General features: G+C 39.6%; 1 protein-coding gene across 5 annotated transcripts in view; it reads right to left on the bottom strand.

Moving 5' to 3' along the window:
• PHF20L1 (PHD finger protein 20 like 1) overlaps positions 1-22,168 on the bottom strand; it is a 66,259-nt gene that overhangs the window by 15,048 nt on the left and 29,043 nt on the right. For 3 of the 5 annotated variants that reach the window (XM_039350453.1, XM_039350455.1, XM_039350457.1), the window contains 9 exons: positions 20,643-20,850; positions 18,419-18,544; positions 16,213-16,295; positions 10,071-10,323; positions 6,783-6,989; positions 6,055-6,111; positions 5,292-5,390; positions 2,945-3,109; positions 853-1,034 (listed from right to left, as the gene is read on the bottom strand). In XM_039350453.1, the coding sequence (XP_039206387.1) occupies positions 853-1,034; positions 2,945-3,109; positions 5,292-5,390; positions 6,055-6,111; positions 6,783-6,989; positions 10,071-10,323; positions 16,213-16,295; positions 18,419-18,544; positions 20,643-20,850 (1,380 nt within the window). The remainder of the gene's footprint in view (positions 1-852; positions 1,035-2,944; positions 3,110-5,291; positions 5,391-6,054; positions 6,112-6,782; positions 6,990-10,070; positions 10,324-16,212; positions 16,296-18,418; positions 18,545-20,642; positions 20,851-22,168) is intronic. The other 2 variants (XM_039350456.1, XM_039350454.1) reach the window with 2 other exon arrangements.

Genomic DNA, 22,168 nt, shown 5'->3' with positions numbered 1-22,168 from the left:
TTCATCCTATAAATCAGGGCTTTTCAACCTTTTCACCCATTGTACCACTTTTAGGATATGGCAACATCCGAGTACTACCAGTCGCCTAGCAAGGTGTCAAAAACTTGATGACCCCACCCCCCAAAAGGAAAAAAGTGATGAAGTACAGGTAGTCCTTGACTTACAAACAGTTCGCTTAGTGACTGTTCGAACTTACAATGGCACTGAAAAAAGTGCCCCTCAAGCCACAGCCGAGCAAGACACCTGCCTGCCCACCTGGCGGTGCTCTTCTTCCTGTCTGAGCTTTTCATTGTTGTGAGCATTTCTGTTGAGGATTGGCAGTGGGGGTGGGGTGGGGGTTGGTTTTTATTCTTCCCGTCTGCTGGATGGTTGCAGCAGGTTTTGGTCAATTCACATGACCCTGGGGCACTGTGACCATCATAAATATGAATCAGTTGCCAAGCATCTGAATGTAAATCACAAGACCCTGGAGATGCTGCAACATTCCAGCTGATCAGCGCTTCTTCTGGGCTCAGCAGAAGCACCAGGATCAGCGCTGAGCTCCAGCTGGAGTCTGGCGCTGATCCTGGCGCTTCCGCTAAGCCCTGACAGCCCTGCAGCTCCAGCTGTCTCTCGCTCAGGCTTGTGTGGTGCTGCCACCGGTTCAGCTCATTCCCCTCCCCTGCAACCACTTTTCTATGATGGTCGCGTACCACCTGCCAGGTGCCAATGTACCTCAGGTGGTACCTGTACCACTGGTTGAAAAGCCCTGCTATAAACCACAACAGGATAAATTATTCTTGCCTAATGACGTGGAGAACTGGGTGAAAACTGCAACCAAAATTTGACAGCAAACAACCACAGAGTTCTTACCTGAATCATGAAGCCATTTTCCTCATCCATTTCGCAGATACACCTGACTATTTCGTTCAAGGCGTCCTCTTCGTCCTGGGACTCTTCAAAGTTGGTCGAATCAAAATCCTGATTATATTCATCGCCACTCAACAGCAAGCTCTCGGTAGAGGAGTCATCCAGAAACTCCATATCAGAAAGGTCTGCAATATGATTGGGAGGGGGTTGAATGAAGAGGTATAAAAATGTAAAATAAGGTCTTTACAAATTATATATAAAATAAAAGAAGGACTAGGGATGATGTGATAGCAGTGTTCCAACATTTGGGAGGCTGTCAGAAAGAAGAAAGGGATAACCTATTTGCAAAGCACCTGAAGGCAAGACAAGGGTTAAACCTTCAAACTATCCTGGCCACAGCCATCTTCAGCTCGTTTTCAGTTGCTATGGTGATGGGAGGAGGGAGATGTGTTCTTTTAGCTTGGTCATAACAAATACTTCCTTGTGGGAACCAAGGTCAAGCTACCTAAGTTTGGGCGGGCTGGAGTTTCCGTTAGAAAGCCTGCCAAAATAGCTCATTGGGGATTGTGATTGGTAGAGTGGGCAATAGAAGAAGAAGATGGAGGGCAAGAGAAGAAGGGGAGCACAGAGAATGAGGTGGCTGGATGGAGTCACTGAAGCAGTAGGCGTGAGCTTAAATGGACTCCAGAAGATGGTAGAGGACAGGAAGGCCTGGAGGAACGTTGCCCATGGGGTCGCGATGGGTCGGACACGACTTCGCAACTAACAACAACAACAGGAGTGGGAAGTTCAACTTGTTCCTTTGTAACCTTGGGGGGAGGGAACCTTCAGTCTTGTTTCCACCTTTGACCGTGCCCATGCTATGTAGCCATCAAAAGTATTCTTTGAGGAACGCAAATGCCTCAGAGTTATTATTTTCTTCTGGTCTTATCTATCGGAACCTCCACAAAAAGAAGCAATGGGTAGAAACTAACCAAGGAGAGAAGCAACCTAGAACTAAGGAGAGATTTCCTGACAGTGAGAATAAATAACCAATGGATGGGTTGACTTCAGAAGTTGTGAATGCTCCAACACTGGAGGCTTTCAAGAAGAGACTGGATAGTCATCTGTTGGAAATGGTTTAGGACAGTGGTTCTCAACCTGTGGGTTGGGACCCCATTTGGGGTCGAACGACCATTTCACGGGGGTTGCCAAACAACGCAGTCCGCCATTTTTTCCCCCTTTTCCTTAGCTGTGCTACTCCCTTTTATTCTATTGGCTTTTGAAAGCCAATAGAATAGACTCTTTTGAATAGAGTCTAATTCTATTGGCTTTCAAAAGCCAATAAGAATTGTCCAGGCTTTCTCTGCCCTGCTGAGCCCGCCAAAAGTCCCATTCTGCAAACGGTGCTACACCAGTTGAGTAGTCCTCGACTTACGACCGGTTGAGTAGTCCTCGACTTACGACCGGTTGGGGGTCGCGGCATTAAAAAGGTTGAGAACCACTGGTTTAGGATCTCCTGCTCGAGCAGGGGGTTGGACTAGAAGACCTCCAAGGTCCCTTCCAACTCTGTTATATTTCATGTTCTGGGTCCTAATATGAGACTTCAAAATAAATAGTTTATTTCTTATATCCCAAAATAGATAAGATTTATTTGGATACTTCTCCGCATGGCAAATACTATATTAACAAAAATACCTAAAGTTATTTAGGGCACTGTTCTTTCAGAAACTTTTTAAGCTGAAGCATAGAAATAACCAGAAACGAATATTAAAGAAGGGGAAATCTATTCACCATAATTAGGGACATGGAAACCTTGCAGAAGTCATGCCACGCTACGTTCGTTTGGATTACTGAAGTCTACGTGAAGCATGATGAACCTTGGAAATGTTTTCTGCAAATGGATTAAATCAGGGGTCTTTCAAACTTGGCCCTTTTATGACTTGTGGACTTCAACTCCCAGAATTCCTCAGCCAGAGTGCCATGCTGGCTGAGGAATTCTGGGAGTTGAAGTCCACAAGTCACAAAAGGGCCAAGTTTGAAGACCCCTGGATTAAATTAACAGGAAAATGGAATCTCAATTTAAAGAGTATCACAGAGTATAAAGCAGACCTACTTTCACCGCTGAGATCGACAGATAAAATAGCCCTCGGGTACTGATAGGACGTGCTCTTCTCGGTTGTTGTGCTGCGGAGCGTCAGCGAGCTGCCAGAAGACCGAGTGAAGGGCGAGGAGCACCTATCAAAGTAGTCAAGAGAACTATCCTCGAAGTCAGAATAATCTGCAAAGGAAATCACAGGGGTGCAGCTGTAGAGGATCGTATACAGAACAAATACAACTTTACATGTTTCAAACCTGAATGTTCAAATGCCTGAGATATTACATCAGTTGGCTTTGAAGTAATTTATCAAGAAAAATATAGGGCAGAAAGTCAATAGCTTCCCACTAACTGGCAACACAGATCATGATAGGCTAAACCAGGGGTCGGCAACCTTGGCTCTTTTATGACTCCTGGACTTCAACTCCCAGAATTCCTGAGCCAGCCATGCTGAGGGGAAAGGGAGAGGTTTCCAAGCTGAGCCATGCTGGCTCAGGAATTCTGGGAGTTGAAGTCCACGAGGCATAAAAGAGCCAGGGTTACTACCCCTGGGCTAAACCAAACTTGGCCCTAATCCTGACCTTATAATGAAAAATAAACAATTATCAGCCAAAATTTGCAGTTGTACTTCCTGTCATCTTAGCAATGGGTAACTTTCCTTCCTTCCTTTCTTCCTTCCTTCCTTCCTTCCTTTCCCTCCCTCCAAATCGTACTGAAAAATAGTGACAAAATGGGACCACCATCGATGGACTGGGAGAGATTTGGGCCTCCCTTTGGTGTTCTAGTTTCCTGACTGCGCACAAATGCAAGGGAACCCTTCTTCAGTTCTGAATAAGCTTCTTGGATGAGAAGTGAAATGTCTTCAAGCAAAAACAGAGAAAAAGCATCTTTGGGACAACCATGACCTGGATGACGGAGAATCTCCATAGAAAACTGCAAGGGAAGTTTTTTATTTTTAAAAAAGGAAGCTGAAGTGGCTTTGTGATATGGAAGTGTCATTTTTGCAGACATGTCTATCTCCTGTCTCTGGATCCAGAAACTGTAAAAAGGAAGTTAATATCAGGGAAATCTCAATCTCCATCATACACAAAGCCTTGGTTAAGTAAGAAAATGTTTTACAAATCATGGGTAACAACTGCAGCTAGAGTTCTGCCTTAAGCACTATTTAAACTGTGATTCAGATGCTAAAGTCATGCTAGCTCTCATCAAATCAAAGGTTAGCCTGTCTTGTGATTATATCCAAAGAACTAACAAACCATGGAAGTCTGAATCAATTCTCATTTCCCTGTTCATGGTTTTCAGATAACACAGGCCTCTGGGACATACTGCCATCTTGTTGTTAAAAGTTGCCATTTTATAAGCGTCTTATAATCAGAGTACACGTCAGAGAACATGGCATATAATAAATATCCTGATTTCAGGACAGAAGCACAAGGGGCCGTTTTGTTGTTAGTTGCGAAGTCGTATCCGACCCATTGCGATCCCATGGACAACGTTCCTCCAGGCCTTCCTGTCCTCTACCATCTTCTGGAGTCCATTTAAGCTCACACCTGCTGCTTCAGTTACTCCATCCAGCTACCTCAATCTCTGTCGTCCCATTCTTCTATTGCCCTCAATCTTTCCCAGCATTAGACCCTTCTCCAGTGAGTCCTTCCTTCTCTTTAGGTGGCCAAAGTACTGGAGTTTCAACTTTGGGATCTGGCCTTCTAAAGAGCAGTCAGGGTTGATCTCCTCCAGGACTGACCGGTTTGATCACCTTGCAGTCCAGGGGACTCACAGGAGTCTTCTCCAGCACCATAGTTCAAAGGCCTCAATTCTTTGGCACTCAGCCTTTCTTATGGTCCAACTTTCACAGCCATACATTGCAGCTGGGAAAACCATGGCCTTGACTATACGTACTTTTGTTGGCAGGGTGATGTCTCTGCTTTTTAGTATGCTGTCTAGATTTGCCATAGCTTTCCTCCCCAGGAGCAAGCGTTTTTTAATTTCTTGGCTGCAGTCCCCATCTGTGGTGATCTTGGAGCCCAGGAAGTTACTGCATATCCAATCAAGTAAATTATATATTCTTTTACTCTTATAAGTGCCCTTCCCCAAAAGTCTTAATACAAAATAGCTGGAGGACTTAGCAAGGATGAAGTGGAGCACCCACTGCTGTTCAGAGAAGAAATGTCAAAGAAAAAGCACAAGGTAGACACCTGAAAACAGGTAAAACTAGTCAGCAAGTTGTACCTGAAGAGAGCCAACAAGCACATTCTAAAGCAATGTTTGGGGGGGGGGTTATGTGCACCTGTTTTAAAATCTAATTCATCACCATATGAGAGCAACCACAGGGACATATTTTGTTCATTTTATATGGTGGGTATACCATGCTGTTTTGATTTCTTCTTTTTCTTTTTCTTCTTCTTCTGTTTTGACTTCAGATCTTTCTCCTTCCTCTCCTTTTTCTCCTTCTCCTTCTTTTTACCTGCCATTTAAAAAGGGTAAAAGTCATTTAAATGAAGGATAGTTTATATCTAAAAGAATCCAAATCACTTAAAACAATTGTCACCTAGTATCAATATCCTGCCTAGGGGGAAAAAAATGAAATTGTTCAAGCGGGGAAATATGTGATAAGCAAATATTAATTTTAAGCACTGGAGGCACTGGGAAAAGAAGGGATATTTGAAAGAACCAATTTTAAACTAGGAACTAAGATTTATAGGCCAGTAAAATATAGCAAAGTACGAAAAGAGCTCAATTTATATATAACACTCAGCTCTAATGTGATTTGTTCATTTTTCTCAGCATCTTGTATGTCTGCACAAAACTGGAACTTTTTAAGAATCTCAGAGTGAACGAACTCATAATTTCAATGGCATTTGGGCATCAAAAAGTACAAGTCTGTTAGCTAGTAATCACATTCGTTTAGTAACTGATCCAATTTTAGAATTACAAAATAATCTCAGTCCTTGTTATTTTCCCTTTAACAAATATGAATCAACGGCTCAAAAATATTGAAAAAACAAAACTATCAGATCATGCCCCCAATAATTAAAAACAGGGTATCGTCATTTATAAGTGATACAGATCAATTTAAAAAAAAAGATAAAAAAAGATTACCATAAAAGTTCTTAATTTTATGCTCATACCAAGTAAAGATGAGGATCTCTCTTCCAATTTTGATTTCCTCTCAATTTTCAGTGTTCCTGTAGAGTCAAAGATGGTACAGATGTATCTAAATTTTAGCTATTATTATTTCCCAAAAAATTAGTTTTTGTTCAATTTTTTAATGGAAAGATTGGTGATGATTCCTGGACCCATTAAGACATACTTTCATGATTTGAGTTTAAACAACAATCCAAACCATAAAATATAGTGTATAAATCAAGTTGTGTGAAATCATACAGCACGTTAAGCTCAAACTATCTTTTACACAGGAACCTAGCCTGTATGTTTTGATTAGCTCATTTATACATCTTGGACTTGAAAGATTGGCAGCGTTCATTAACCTTAGGAAAATCTACATAAAATCAAGGGCTAAAAAGATTAAAAACAGTCTACGGACTGTTACTTCCACATAGAATTGAATGGAGTAGCAGGATGAACGCTAGCTACAATAGAGTTGTCCAATCTCAATTATAATTACAAATTAAAATAACTATCCTTTTCTTACAAGGATTTGGCACCAATATCCTCTCAAACTGTTTCTGTTTCCTGGGAAATAAACAGGACATATATAGAGGCTTGGAAACAAACATGCAAACACATGTTTTCTAGATATGCGTAGAAGCATAGACAGAAACACAGAGAGACCCGCAGTTCCCTGTAAATGCGAATGCATATTTAATATTGTTGAAAGATTGATAAGACATTTTACCTGGGGCCACCGGAGCTACTCTGCCATCCAATCCTGCTTTGGAAAGATGGCATCTAATAATCTGGTTCTCTTCCTTCTCCTGATTGGTTTGTTTGCTATAGCGGACAGCCTCCCCAGCGAACAGGGCTGAAACATCCAAGTTACTGCTTAAGTCAAGAGGACGACTTAGTCCATGCTTCTCAAGGGATACATGAGCTACATTGGGAACTACACAAAAGAAAGAATGCAGTATTAACAGATGAGCATTGGGTTCTAGGTGTTGTTAAGTTATACCCCTAGTGTGGCAAAGGCCTTGTTTACTAACCAGAAGTTCGTTAAAAAGACGTCTTGTGAAGGCTTTATTTTAAAATGCTTGATTTCTCTCTGCTTCCATATTAACAGGGAAATACATTACCCTCCAGTGACCAGCCTGGGTTCATTTGGGGCATGGATGGAGAACCCTTTACCATCCATGATTGGAGAGAGAGAGAAGTAATTTTTTTCTAGAAAATCATGAAACAATGAATCAGTTGCTAAGTGCTGTAATCTTCATCTCCGGTGGCTATTTTTTGAAGGATCTAAGGATATTCGCTGGTTAAAAAGAGACTTTGCAATGTTCATGAAGCAGACACAACCATCAGACAGTTGTTTCCAATAGTTCTCATCTACCCATAATTCACACCTTTAAAAACAAAAATAGGTGATGGGAAGGATAAAACTAACTGGGACTAACCATGGGCATAATAGCAACCACTAAAATTTGTGTTAAAATAAGTTTGTCTGAAGTAGGTTTGACCCAAAAAGCCACTAGCTTTCACATCTAATCTAGTTGGCTTATGTACTGTCGTGTCTTTTTAACTCATGAATAAAACTGCAGGATATTATAAAACAATGCATACCCCGTTTACTAGGATATCAATTCAAGGACAGAATGATACACCTTCAGACCCAAAATTGTTTTAATACTTAAAAAATACTATGTATGCTGAATATTTTCCTTGGAACCATAGTGCCTCCAGAAGCATCGTGCAGAGAACATCAATTGTTCATTTTGCTGACAGACTGTAGACAGTCTAGTCTCTTAGCGGACAATAAGGATATCACTGTTATATTATTTAAATCTATATTATAGGTATTAGTTTAAAAATTGTTTTTCAATTATTGTTAGATTGCATTCAGTATTTATTTTGATGAATTGCCTACAAATTGCTTTGGTATTTAGCTATAACAAATTAAGACATTAGCTATAATCTGACATGAGATAATTGCATGATTGTCTTCTATAGCTTTTAAGCAACCTGGCATTCTTTGCATGGCATAAATCATTAACAGTAAAAATCAATTACTGGATTGCTGGCTATGATGTTTTAGTAGTTGGTCCTTTGCTGCATAGCTGTGAACTGTTGCAACATTTAATACCTACTAAAAAATTTTGATATGGTCTTGTAATCTTGTATTTGTGGGTAAGTGAAATTTATTTATGCAATTATTCATAAGTTCTTTCCCCATAGAGACAATAAGTTGTCCTCTTTCAGCACACTTCTAGAATTTGTCTATGGGCAGAAAGAAATTATGATTGTGATTAACAGTTTCATCCAGGCAAAATTAAACATTACAAAATCACATTAATTTCAGTGAAAAAGTGCTCGACCCTTCTGTTAAATATAATTGGACTTCAAGGTTTTGGACAGACTGAAACCAATGTAGTTAATTTTCATGCATGTGTAATCATGAAAGTCACTTCAGAGGTGTACCTTACAACTCCTAATTACTGAAGCTGAGGTATTTTATTATTTAAAGGGGCATGCAGAAAATTCCATTTCAAATTGTTTGAAGTTTAAAGCACTTGCAAAACACTCCAAATTTAAAAAAAAAAGTGTTTTTTTTTTCCTCAATGAAAGACGGTCCATAAAGTTCCACACTAAAAACTATTTAAAAGTTATCTTGGCTTCAAAACAAAAAACAAACGAAAAATAAATTTAAAAAATGGAAAAAGAAGTGGAAGCCATCCAAAGCAAGAGTTTTAATTATTAAATGGAGGTGGGTTTTTTTTCTTAATTGCTCTCTTTCCCTATTTAAAATAGACTCAAATCATCCTCAGCAAAGGTTACTTACAGATTTATGTGACATTGTATCTACTGGAGATGTAATGATCAATGAATGTTTTCTCCTATTTTTTCGGGATAATTTTTGTTTAGTTAGTTAGCCCTTTCTTATTCCCTGCCCTGTTAAATGAAAATATTCTCCCCAAATCAATTGGATTTATACATACTACTGTTTGGGTCATATCCTGAGTTTCTTCTGGGTCATATCCTGAGTTTCAGTGCATGCCAATTATAAGACAGCCCAAAGAAATAGCTCTTCTGATTCATTTTACCATTTTTCAGGAGCAAAAAAAAAAAAAAAAAAGGTTTAGGCTGCTATTTCACAAAAATAAAAACATCTCCCCTCCCAACATTTTTTTTTTTAATCTATAGGTGAGAGAGGATTATGGACAAGGAAAAGTGTGCTGAAGTTGGACACAAAAAAACAAATCTTCTTTTTTTGTTGATGTTGAACATGCTTAGACATCTTCTAAAATGGTAAGACATTTCAACTGATACATTCCTGGATCTCATCTCAGAAAACAATTTTGGAATCTTTATCTCAAACGTGGAATAACTGCTTCCTGTTAACCAGCAATGGAGAAAATAAGAGTTGGCTTGTCAAAGCAGAAGAATATAGGATGGGCTACAAAAAAAACATAGGAAAAGCTCTCCTTCTCCTAAGAATGTAATCACCAATAGCTTTGCTGTTCTGTGCAGTTTGAGACACTGTTGTCACTGCAGAGAAGAATTCTGCCCTGCAATTTTATACTTTGTGCTCCACAGGAACAAAACCCAAAATCAGTCTTGAGTCAGTCACCTGGTATAATTTGAAAAGAAAAAAAAAAATGAAGGGGAAGAGAGGAGAAATAGGAGAGAGAGAGGAGAGAGGATAGAGGAAAGAGAAGATTCCAGGCAACAGGACAAGGAAATCTTTGCAAATTGGAAGAGCGGTCGGTTGTTTTAAATTTTCTGCTTTTCCTCAGATGTGAAAGGTACAAGAAATCTCTTATGTTCTTGCATTTTTTTTCCTGGTGAATTGAATTATAATACTGTTAGAGACTCCATGACATACCTTCCTTGAAGTCCTGCTTCTTTCTTTCTTTCTTTTTTTTTTTTTCAAAAATCTACTCATGATCAACAAGCCATATTCAAACAAAACAACCACCCACCCACCAATGATGACTTCTCAATTAAGGTTATGTTTTAAAATGTCTGTGCTCACTAGTTTTATTTATCCCAGAAGAAGGAAGCTGGGAGATCAGGGTCAAATCCTCCACTTGTATTAATTCTGGGGAAATTGGTGTTTTAAGGGGCTTTAGACACCCTGCAGAATCTCCAGATTCTTGTTTGCATTTCTTGCTGCGCGACTTTCCTGAAGCCAGGTTGGAGAGCAGCAGTGCCGATTTCTGAATGTTGGCAGAACTGCCAATATCAGCTTCATATTTTTTCTGACTTTGAGGCTTAGGTGATATCTCCTGAATAAATAATAAGAAATTGATACTTTTATTGCATTTTCTTCACTGTAGCTCTCGCATTCTACTTTGATTTTTTTTTTAAAAAAAAAAAGCAACTTTAAACATTTTTTTTCCCAGAAGGAAAGAAAAATTTAAATTAAGCATATTAACAGTTTAAAAAGGGACGAGGCCAAAGGCTGTCATCCCAATCCAGTGATCTCCTCTCCACAGTAGGCCTGTTCTATGAACATTCTCCTCCTTCATTTCACAGAGAAATTAATGTTCCACACAAGCATTCTTGCATAACACAGCAGGAGGAGAAGGGTATTTCTTCCATGTCTGAAGTAAACCCTTCCATATGCAATTTATACTTCGTATTGATCTCTGGATTAGGACGTGAAGCCTTGCACATCTCTTCAGTTCTTAATGACTGAGCATCATAATTCTTCCAAACATATTAATCTCTGATTGAGTTGACCAAATTTCTGTATCAGGAATTTCTATAGCATGCCTTAAAAAGCACAACTGAGAGTTTGCAATTATAAAACTCGGTTGTGTTACAAAACTATCTAGTGATGCAAATATTCTAGCTTCCTGTTTGCCAGATTCAAAATCATTAAATGAGTCATTATTAAAATCCACAATTTCCCACATATGTAGGTCAGTCTGAATACAAGATATGAAGAGGCTGGCAGGGTCCCTTTAGTTTTTTAAATCATTGACTATATTCTGTATTTTAGCACATAATCTGGACATCATCTGTACATTAGCTGTCATAAGGACCATAAAATTTGTCAATTAAAAGCAATAACAACGAGTGTCAATTTATCAAGTCAGGAAAAACAAAGCATATATTTTCAAAATGTAATGACTCTACATCCGTTTTGTTCCAATACACATAATGAATCATCATATAAACATAACCTCAATTTACAAATACCAGTATTTTACATACATGTCTAGAGAGCTATTCCCCCACAAACAGTTCAAACCACTTTCATCTGGCAGAGCTAAATATTTTGCCAGTAAGCCTTTTCGTTCAAGCATTGGGGGAAATTCAGGATCGTTGCCTTTTCATTAAAAACAGACAAGCAAACTTACATAGTAAGAATCAAATTCATGACCCAAAACGTGTTCTCCAGGCTGAGACTTTTGCATCAAAAGATGGATGTTAGGCACGGATGACTAGATAAATAATGCAAAGCAGCCCTAGGACATGCATGGACTATGCAAAGAAACTACCCCAACCACAATAGGATTAGTGTCGTGCTTGATAAGACAGAATGTAGTTCTGGTTCAATGTCCTTGCTACATTCAATGTAATGGAAATATGATGTAAAGACTGGCGGAGCAAACATTCCACTCAATTGTCATCCATGCTATTCCTGATCCAGTTATGCATGTTCACTGAGCATCGTTTGTTCATGTAAAACAACTGGAAGATTGTAGGACATAGCTAAAGCTTGTTAAGAAAATTGCCAGAAATTAATTAGAGCCATAGCTTGTAAATAAATGATTTTATTGTTCATCTTCACGTGTGAAAGACATCACTACAGAAACCGTTACTTTCAAAGTTACAAAATTATTTAAAACAAGGTTTTAAAAACTTGTTCTAATAAGGTGCTTAAACCTCTTTAACAAGGACAAAATTAAACATGAGAAAGAACCTTAATGAAAATTAATTAATCTAAGCAGATATTGTTCTAAAGTTTAAGTACAAGGCCCGATCCTAATAACACAATTAAATAACTACTGTACCTGCAACATGTAACCTGAGGGTTTAGGTTTAAGATATTGTAAACCAGAAAGGTGGGAAGAGAAATTAACAACCAGAGGAGACAATCTGAATTTCTTTTCATTATAACTTTTTAACCATCAATGTTTAGCTGCAGACACCTTGGCATTATAAAGCCACTGATTCCTAAAAAAAATTATTTATGCCTTAGAAAACAAATGTCAAATTTGCAACCCGGGTCCTCCTAGAAAAAAACATGATTTGGGCTGTACACACACTGGTATTAACCAAATGTATTTTCTTTATAACCATCATTTGAAAATCAACTTTAAGTTTCAGGTTTAAAAGTAGAACCAGGTTTTTGTTTGTGTATGTATAACTTAAAAGACCGATAACGGATTCTTGGATGGAACCACTGCCATGATTGGCTGAAAGCTAAAAGAAAATGTTATATTTTTCTCATTAATCTATTATTTCTTTCATTCAGGCAACAAATTTCTTTCCATTTCAAATTCCAATTTTTCTGTACCAATTTTCTCTTGGTTATATGTTTTCTATCAAGGGTTTACAAATTCATATTTTATAGGCTGTTAAATCTCTAATGTTAATAACAGTCTATAAGAGTCCAAGAAGACCAGCCACATTTAATTTTAATTTTAAAAGTATTGTTTTACATTATGTAGCTTACAGAACAAGATCGGCAAAACTGGCATTTCAATTTTGGTGTGACTACCTCCAGCCTTTTGAGCCAAGCTATTATATATATTTTGTTTTGAGGGTTAGTGTTTTAAATTGGGGTGTGATGAATTTTTTTATTTTTGTGGTGGTTCTAATTGTTGTATGCCAATCAAAGTCACTGCTGTGAGATGGGCAGTTGTATAATTGTTTAAATAAATAAAATGAATTTGTGTTGTGTGGTTCATGGAACAGTCACCAGGTTTTTAATTTAATAGGTTTGGAGGCGTGCTTGGAAGCAGCACACTGTGGAATGAAATTATACCTAATTCCTTCCACTGGCATCATAACAATTCTGGCATCATGATGACTCCACTAAGGTGTTTTTGTTTAAATAATGTTGACAGGTGTATCTGGTGAGAAATATTTTATCCGCTCCACCTAAAGTTTTACATGCTCTGATCTGAACTGTAGAAATTAGATACCAGAATCAAAATCCATTATTTGGTTAATGAACGGGGTGGCTAAACTGGGAAAAGTGCCAACAAGGGTTGCATATTTTGAATGCTTTATAGCTTCTTAATTTCATTAGACCTTCAATTCTCTCTCTGCGGTCAATCTATCCTTAATGTGCAAAAAAAAAAAAAATCTAAAAGAAAGAAACTCTGGTGAGTTACAAAAACGCACATTTACAACTGGAAAAATAACAACTCTTATTTTATAACTCTCCTCCAATCCCCATAGATAAAATTCTTCCATTGCTTCTCCTGGTGCCTTTTGCAATATCCCTTGTCTGGCTTCTGCCAGGATCAGCCATAGGTGCAGGAGTATGAAAAGGCACCATGGCATGAGGATCCAACTGACATGGAATAAAAATCGTCCCCAGTTGATAAGTTTGGACGTTTCCTTTTTTGAGTAAAAAGGTTTAGAAAAAGATGATAGGGACAGAAAAAGGAAAGGGGGGGGGGAATGGTATGTTAAATAAAAAAATGCTTGCTTCGATTTGGCTGAGGCTAAAAATGGGTATTTTGCCTGAGCAAAGAAGGCCAATTCAGTAGGAAGCTCTCACGGGAATACGGGGCTGCTCTGTGCTTTGAAATATACAGAATTGCCCTCCAAAACTGCGTAGAAAATCGTATGCAAACGATTCTCATATAAAATTATGAGGACAAAACTCTTAAATGTGGCCCTTAAGAAAACAGTTATAACTGAATTCTAGTTTAGAGATCAGGAAGGAGCTGTAGGAGCACTTTCATGCTCCTCCGAGAGAGATTGCCGAAGCAATTTAGCTGCCCAATTCAAACTAAAATGAAAATGTTCTGCTCAAAATAAATAAAAGCCAGTTTTTGTTTTGATCCAAAGGGTTGATCAATGTATCAAAAGCAATGGCATGAAAACAACAGATGTTCCTTCTAGTCTGGTGGCCTAATTTCTAAATCCAAATGGATCTGAATTAGCATATGGATAAAGCTTATATATTCCACAAAATGGATCTTCCTCCAAACCAGCACTGGAACAGCAAAGGAATGGGGGGGAGGGGAAACAGCTGTGAAGTGTCTTGAATAGGTATTTTTGATTCAATTATGTGGCCCAAAATGAATCAAGCTTTTCAAAAAAAGGATTCATTTCAGGAGAAAAAAGCAACAGTGTAGAAATATTTTTCAAGGGGAACTATTTTAAAAAATATCTATTCATGAAACCAAAACTATGCTAAATATAACATTAACGATCCAAACTCAGTACAAAAAATGTGAGTAAGTTTAGATCTGTCCTCACAGGCCAAATTTGCTGACAGCTTTTTAAGTCACGCACACCTGCTAAGCATACTGAGGGCATGTTCACACGGTAGTTCAGAGTTGGTAAATTGAGAACAAGCTAGATTCAATTCATCTGGATTTAAAGTCAAATGATTTTGCTCTTAAAGACCCAATTTTGAACCCTGTGGCCTACGCTATCCGTCCTAACTATGAAGAACTCACTAGCCAAACTATGTTAGAAAAAGCTGTTGCAAAGCAGGTTCAGTAGAACATCTTACTACCAGCTAGAAATCTGGGGATTACAGGGGCCTAGGATTTTGTACTATTTTATTTTCAACTGCTAACTTTCTAGGTTATATAAAATGAGACACTGCAATAGGTCTATCAGAATATTCTAGGAATATATTAGGAACCTAGTAAAGGGGACAGAAACAGCTCGTCCTTACTATCTGGTTGGGTAGAAAGCCTTAAACCAGTGTTTCTCAACTTTGACAATTTTAAGGCATGTGGACTTCAACTCCCAGAATTCCACAGCCAGCAATACTGGCTGTGGAATTCTGGAAGTTGAAGTCCACATGCCTTAAAATTGTCAAGGTTGAGAAACACTGCCTTAAACTCATAAGTTAGCACACTGAGAAAGAGCAGCTCATTTCTGGGAACCACTCCAACGTACTGAGAATAGCAAACTATCCTCTTAGTACGCTTAACTCACCAGCCTTGTCCTTAAAAGTCATAGTTATGCACTAAATGCAAGGCACGAGAAAATCCAATGGAGCAGAAAAATTAAAGCGAATGCAGGCATCTCTCCTTTAAATGTGAACGAAAACCAAGTCCCTAAGAGGTTTTTAATGTGTTTCCTTTTTAAATATTTATTTAAAAATCTAGCGCTTAATCCAAGGAGGAGGAGGAGGTGGTGGAGGAGGAGGGTTAGTAATATGGCTCATTGAACAGTTCCATAAACACATACAAGTTTACAACCACCAATTCTTACAACAGAAAGGAAATTTCCCTCGGAAGAAGTTCTGGTAGATGTCAACAACCCCTGTGTGAAGGCGCAACTGGAATTTGCATCAAGGGTCTTTTAAGTCACTTGTTGGCACAATTTCAGGTATAGTGTAACAGTACCTGGGAAGAGACATCCAGGTGGTTTTTTTTGTTTGTTTGTTTTGATTCTTGGAATGTTTTGCTAATGAAAATTAAAAATAAAGTCCCAAATGTGCTTTTTTAAAAGGGCAACTGAACTTTCTTTTCTCTCTCTTTCTTTCTCTCTTGAAAACATTTTGTTTCTTATCCAAGAAGCATCTTCTGTTCTTTGTGAACTGAAGGTGCTTCTTGGGTTAGAAGTGAAACGTCTTCAAGAGAAAAAAAAACGAAGATAGTCCAGTTGCCTTTTGAAAAAGTGCCTTTGGGACAACCATGACCTGGATGACTGAGAATCTCCATAGACAATGAAAAGAAAGGTAACCATAAATTAAGACATCCAACTCCTCTGGCCTAAGGCCAAACGACAGAAGTCCAGTCCAGACTGCATCTCGAACTGGCTTCCGGGTTAGGCATCCTTAGGAGCAACAGATTTACTTCCATTACTTTCATTGACGCAGAGGTATATGTACATACACGTCGTTCTTTTAGTGCCCTCTCGGATTCTGCCTAGCAAGACAATATTCACATCACAGATCTGGTATTTCCCATAGTACATTCCAGAATGGCCCTCGGAAAAGAATCAACTCTACAATTTCATACCTGCTCCAAGACTGGAGCTGCTTCTTTGCGGTCTTGTTTCTTTTCAGCACCATCAGCATTGACAGCTTTGGATGCCAACAACCCTGTACAAGAAAAAAAGCATCATAAAAATAGGACCCCGTTGGAAATAACCGCCGTGGCATTTGGTCAAGGATGGCTGCACAGGTAGATCTGAGTACAGGTGGCTCTCAGTACAGGTGGTTCCCGACTTAACAGTCGTTCATTGAGTGACCAAAGTTACTACAGCGCTGAAAAAAGGTGACGTAGGGCCCTTACGACCTTTGCAGCATCCCTCTAGTCGTGTGATCAAAATTCAGATGCTTGTATTTGTGATGGTTTTGGTATGTTTAATGGAATGTCTTGTTTTTACTTGGTTCGCTGCCGAAAGTTTCTAGGACAGATGGGCAACTACATAAATTAGAATAACAACCATCACAACAAATCTGTTAAGATGTATTGGGCTGAGGGGCTCAAAGTCACCCAGCTGGTTTTTCATGCCCAAGGCAGGACTAGAACTCATGTTCTCCTGGTTGCTAAGTTAGAGATTTAATCACTAAATCAAACCGGCTTTCTAGTTCCTGGTTTTATGATGCAAACATTTAAATTGTTTGCATTTCTTCTTAAGTAGAGAGTTAACAGAACAGAATAATGGAGTTGGAAGGGACCTTCGGTGGTCATCTAGTCCAACCCCCTGCTCAGGCAGGAAAACCAGTATCATTTCAGACAAATAGTTATCCAATCTCTTCTTAGAAACTTCCAGTGTCGGAGCATTCACAACTTCTGGAGGCAGGTTGTTCCACTGACTAATTGTTCTAACTGTCAGGAAATTTCTCCTTAGTTATATGTTGTTTCTCTCAATTAAGTTTCCATCCATTGTTTCTTGTTTTGCCTTCAGGTCCTTTGGAGAATAGGTTGATTCCCTCTTCTTTGTGGCAACCCGAGATATTGGAATACTGTTATCATGTCACCCATAGTCCTTCTTTACATTAAACTAGACATACCCAATTCCAGTGACCGTTCTTTATATGTTTTAGCTTCCAATCCCCTAATCATCTTTGCTGCTCTTTTCTGCACTCTTTCTAGAGTTTCAACATCTTTTTTACATTGGGGCGACCAAAGCTGGATGCAGTAATCCAAGTGTGATCTTACCAAGGCATTCTATCTGATAGAATATCAAGTTGATATTTTATTATCTGGGGAGAGCACAGGAGACAGGAGGGAATCAATCTATGAGAGTTCCTACATCCAGCCCATGCCAGCAAGCTTGCAAAACTGTTAGACAAACCCTGCTTAGAAACTGCAGGGATCCGGTTCCTTGAATCCAGAAGTGGCTATGTTCAAATGTAGGTAGACCTCAACTTACGACCGGTCGCTTAGCAACCATCTGAAGTTACAAAAGACCTTCCCAAGGACTTAAAACCCGGTTCCAAAGTTACGATAGCCAGCCCCACCATGGTCACATGATCCTAATTCGCGTGCTTGGCGACTGCCCAGCATTTACACCTGTTTGCAGCGTCCTGCAGTTCTATGACTGCATTTTACAAAAGTTTTATCAAAACCCAGCATTTATTAGCAAATAATAGCAAATCTGAACTACAGCAAGCCATTGGTTCTCTTGACAGCTAAAAATCTGTAATAACTGCTGCAAAAAAAAAAAAAGGCACGGGCTTGCTTTACCCTTTCATTAAACGTATTTTCTAAAATTACCATCTCCCACTTTGCTAATGCTCATTATGCAGGTAGTCCTCGATTTACGGAGCCCAAAATTTTTGTTGCGAAGCAAGACAGTTATTAGGTTACTTTTGCTCCATTTTACGGCCTTTATTGCCACAGTTGTCAAGTGAATCACTGGGGTAGTTAAGTTAGTAACATGGTTGTTAAATGCATCTGGCCTCCCCACGGACTTTGTCAGAAGGTCACAAAAGGTGATCACGTGACCCCGGGACACTGCAACCGTCATAAATATGAGCCAGTTGCCAAGCGTTTGAATTTTGATCACGTGAACAAGGGTAGAAAACCAGTAATAAGTCGCTTTTTTCAGGGCTGTTGTAACTTCGGTCATTAAATGACTGGTTGCAAGTCGAGAACTACCTGTACACACACACACACACACACACACGCCCTCTCACACACAACTTTCTTGCCAAATATGAACCAGGCCAACAATTTCAACAGCCACTGTAGCTGATCTGAAATGACAGCTTACCAGTGATCTTGTTAAGACGGGCCCTCTTTGCTTGAAATGAGTTGCCTAGACTGTTTTTCCTCTTGTGCGCTAACGCATTCTCCGCCTGTACAAAGGCAATCTTTGGGACATCCACCAGAGGAAATCCTACATAAAAAAAAAAATAGAAGAAGTAATGTATAAGCTCCTTATTTTAAAAGCCCCTCTAAATAAATGTTTACAATATAGCGAACCCCATATGCCAGCGGTGGCGAACCTATGGCACGCGTGCCAGAGGTGGCACTCAGAGCCCATCTGTGGGCAGACGCGCCATAACCCGGAGATGGCAACCATCCCTCTTCAGCCAGCCACCGGCTAACTTGCCGGGGTCCCACATGGCTGGATACATCCCAGCACCCATGCGCTCGCTGGCCTCTGTGTGCGGGGGCTGATGGTGTCAGGCAGCAGCCGCCCCGGCCCCTGCCTTGCCTTGCTCTGTGACAATGGCACCCCCACCCTGCCTCACCTTGCCTCGCCTCATCCTGCAGGACAAGCCTCCTCCCCACTGCCCCACCTGCCAGAAACCCCCTGGATCTCCCCAACCCTGCCCAGCCCCCACAGGTGTCCCTCCCCACGAGCAACATCAAAGTGATCACGCCCACCTTGGCCACACCCACCCAGTCTGCCATGACCACAACAGTCACGCCCACCCAAAGGGCCACGCCCACCTGGCACCCAGCAATAAATAAGTAGGTTTTGGGTTGCAGTTTGGGCACTCGGTCTCTGAAAAGTTCACCATCACTGCCATATGCTAGTATGAGAGAATATTAGAAATCATAATTAAATCTCTGGAGATAATTTTTTTATTAGGGTTGGGCCAAAGATACTGTTCTAAGGCCATAAATTCCAATTCGTCATAAGGCAAGCAAGAGATAAAAACATAAATACAAAAAGCTCAGCCAAATTCCTATCTTTGTTCTTTCTCATCTTTTAAAGGGAGAGTAGTAATAACTTCACAAAGACAGAATTAAAATTTCATCACATCATGCCTGGAACATTCATCCAAGCACATCTCAAAAACCCAGTTAGCATGAAGTGGTATCAGGCAAAACAGACGTTTTTGTGCTTGCAACCTGCTGTTAAACAACTACAACAAGCATATAAACAACTACCATTATAGGATCACAGACCAAGGTAGAGCATTATTGATTAAAACAGGTAGTTCATCATCATCATCATCATCGTAGTAGTAGTAGTAGTAGTAGTAGTAGTAGTAGTAGTAGTAGTAGCAGCAGCAGCAGCAGCAGCAGCAGTAAAAAAGTTGGAAGGGACCTTGGGAGTCATCTAGTCCAACCCCCTGCTCAGGCAGGAAACCCTATACCATTTCAGACAAATGGCTGTCCAGTCTCTTCTTAAAAACTTTCAGTGTTGAAGCATTCACCGCTTCTGGAGGCAGGTTGTTCCACTGGTTAATTGTTCTAACTGTCAGGAAGTTTCTCCTTAGTTCTAGGTTGCTTCTCTCCTTGTTTCGTTTCCACCCACTGCTTTTTGTCCTGCCTTGGAAAATAGCTTGACTCCCTCTTCTTTGGGGCAGTCTCTGAGATACTGGAACACTGCTATCATGTCCCCCCTCATCCTTCTCTTCATTGAACTAGACATACCCAATTCCAGCAACCGTTCCTTATATGTTTTAGCCTCCAGCCCCCTAATCATCTTTGTTGCTCTTCTCTGTACTCTTTCTAGAGTCTCAATGTCTTTTTTACATCGTGGTGACCAAAACTGCAAGTCCTTGACTTACAACCGTTCGTTTAGTGACTGTCTGAAGTTACAATGGCAGTGAAAAAAGTGACTTACGACCAGTTTTCACCTTTATGACCATTGCAACAGCCCCATGGTCACATGACTCAAATTTGGACGCTTGGCAACTGGCATATATTGATAAGAGTTGAACTGGGCCAAGTGATCACCATTTGTAACCTTCCCAGCTGGCTTCTAACAAGCAAAGTCAGTGGGAGAAGCCAGATTTTCTTACCGACTGAATGATTACATTAACAAGGCAACAAAGGACATAAAATGGGGCAAAACTCATTGCACTGTCTTGCTGAGCAACAAAAATTGTGGTCATAAGTCAAGGACTACCTGTAATTTATAGGCCACCCAGAGTTGCTTCAACAGTGAGATGGGCAGCATATAAATTTAATCAAGAAACAAACAAACAAATAGCTATTTTAAAGGAAAACCATGTATACAATAAATATAGCTATACCAAATGTCTCACTGGATGTGGGCTGTTCTTCTTTCTTCTGGACTTTCTGGACCATTGCTGAAGTTGATGTCTCCTCCTTCTTTGAAGGTACTTTGAACCACTTTCTCTCCTCTTTGTCTTTGTTACTGTTTGCGCTCGTCCGTGGCTTAACTCCTGTTTTGTTTTTTGCGGCTGCCACTGCTGCGGCTTTGACCAAAGCTATCCAATCCTTTGAAAGGGGGAGAAAACGAAAGAAAACAACAACCCTCAAATTAAAATCCAGATAAAGGGGGAAATGTTTCATGCTGAAGAATATCTATTTTGAATTTCTAATGTTTCTTGTAAATTGATACTTAAAGATATATCACACACACAGACACACACACACACATACACACAAAGAAACAAGGGTTTGATAACAGGCTAGTTTTATCCTGGGTGCCCAAGCTTCCATTGTAGGAATTAAATGCTGCTAAAAAGTCTAGAATGTTCTATGTCTTATTTGGGCCATGCTAATTGTCATGTTCTAAACAGCTCTTGCTGACCTCTTTAGATTTGGCAAACCGACGTCTAGAAATCACTGAGATCACAGTGTGATCTAGAGAGAAAACAGAATATTGCAGTTTTCTGGAACTTTCCATTTCTGTATGGTAGCTTTCTATACCCCCGTTTATTTGTCTTAACAGTTTTAAGGTTTGACAGTGAAAATCTTAGCAATAGCATCAAGTGCCTTACAAGGCGCTGTATAAAACTGTCCAGGACACCTCCATGCCAGATCTGACTATCTGTGTATCAATTTCAATGGTCTAATTTTGAATCAGGCGTCATCTAGGTTGAATAAATAAATAACATTATTTAACCAAACCTTTACTGTCTTAGGCAGAAATCTTTCCCATTCTTTGAAACGGAAATTTGTGCCAACTCTTTAATTCCAAATACTAACAAATATTTTGCTTGCCAAGGTTAACCTTCATGCCAGGAAAAAAAATAAAACCCTATTAAGGCAACTCTATCATCCATACAGCACTAGTATATCCATTACTAATTTAGCCCAGATTCTTTGGATATCTTTTAAAGGAAAATGTCCAGAACAAGTAGTGAGCTGTTTTCTATTATCTTGTAAACTTTTATAGCCTAAGACTTTAAATCATCTTAACTTTTACGATAGCTGCAGAAATCTGAGAATATCTGTTGTAATTAAAAATCAATTCAGAGCTACACTAATATGCAACAGGCTAGACTGCCTCAGATCTACTGTTTCGACACCCTTCTGCTTTAAGGTGATGCAGACAGTTATGTTTTTCACCTGTGAATTCTAATTTATCTTTTAGGATGTTGACTCTGAAATGCTACATAGGTAACACCTGCACAGATGTACATGCCACATGTCACTCTGATATATATTGGTACATTCTAGAACAGTGGTGGCGAACCTACGGCACGGATGCTAGAGGCGGCACTCAGAGCCTTCTCTGTGGGCACGCGCGCCGTCGCCCCAGTCCTTCAGCTGGCTTTTATAAAATCTTTTTGCTTTAGGCCTCCGCTGC

The sequence above is a fragment of the Crotalus tigris genome, unplaced genomic scaffold (assembly GCF_016545835.1).
Source record: "Crotalus tigris isolate CLP2741 ecotype Arizona unplaced genomic scaffold, ASM1654583v1 scf7180000018335.1346539, whole genome shotgun sequence".
Taxonomy (NCBI): Eukaryota; Metazoa; Chordata; class Lepidosauria; order Squamata; family Viperidae; genus Crotalus; species Crotalus tigris.
Note: the sequence above shows the minus strand (reverse complement) of the source record. Positions and strands in the feature narration are given on the sequence as shown.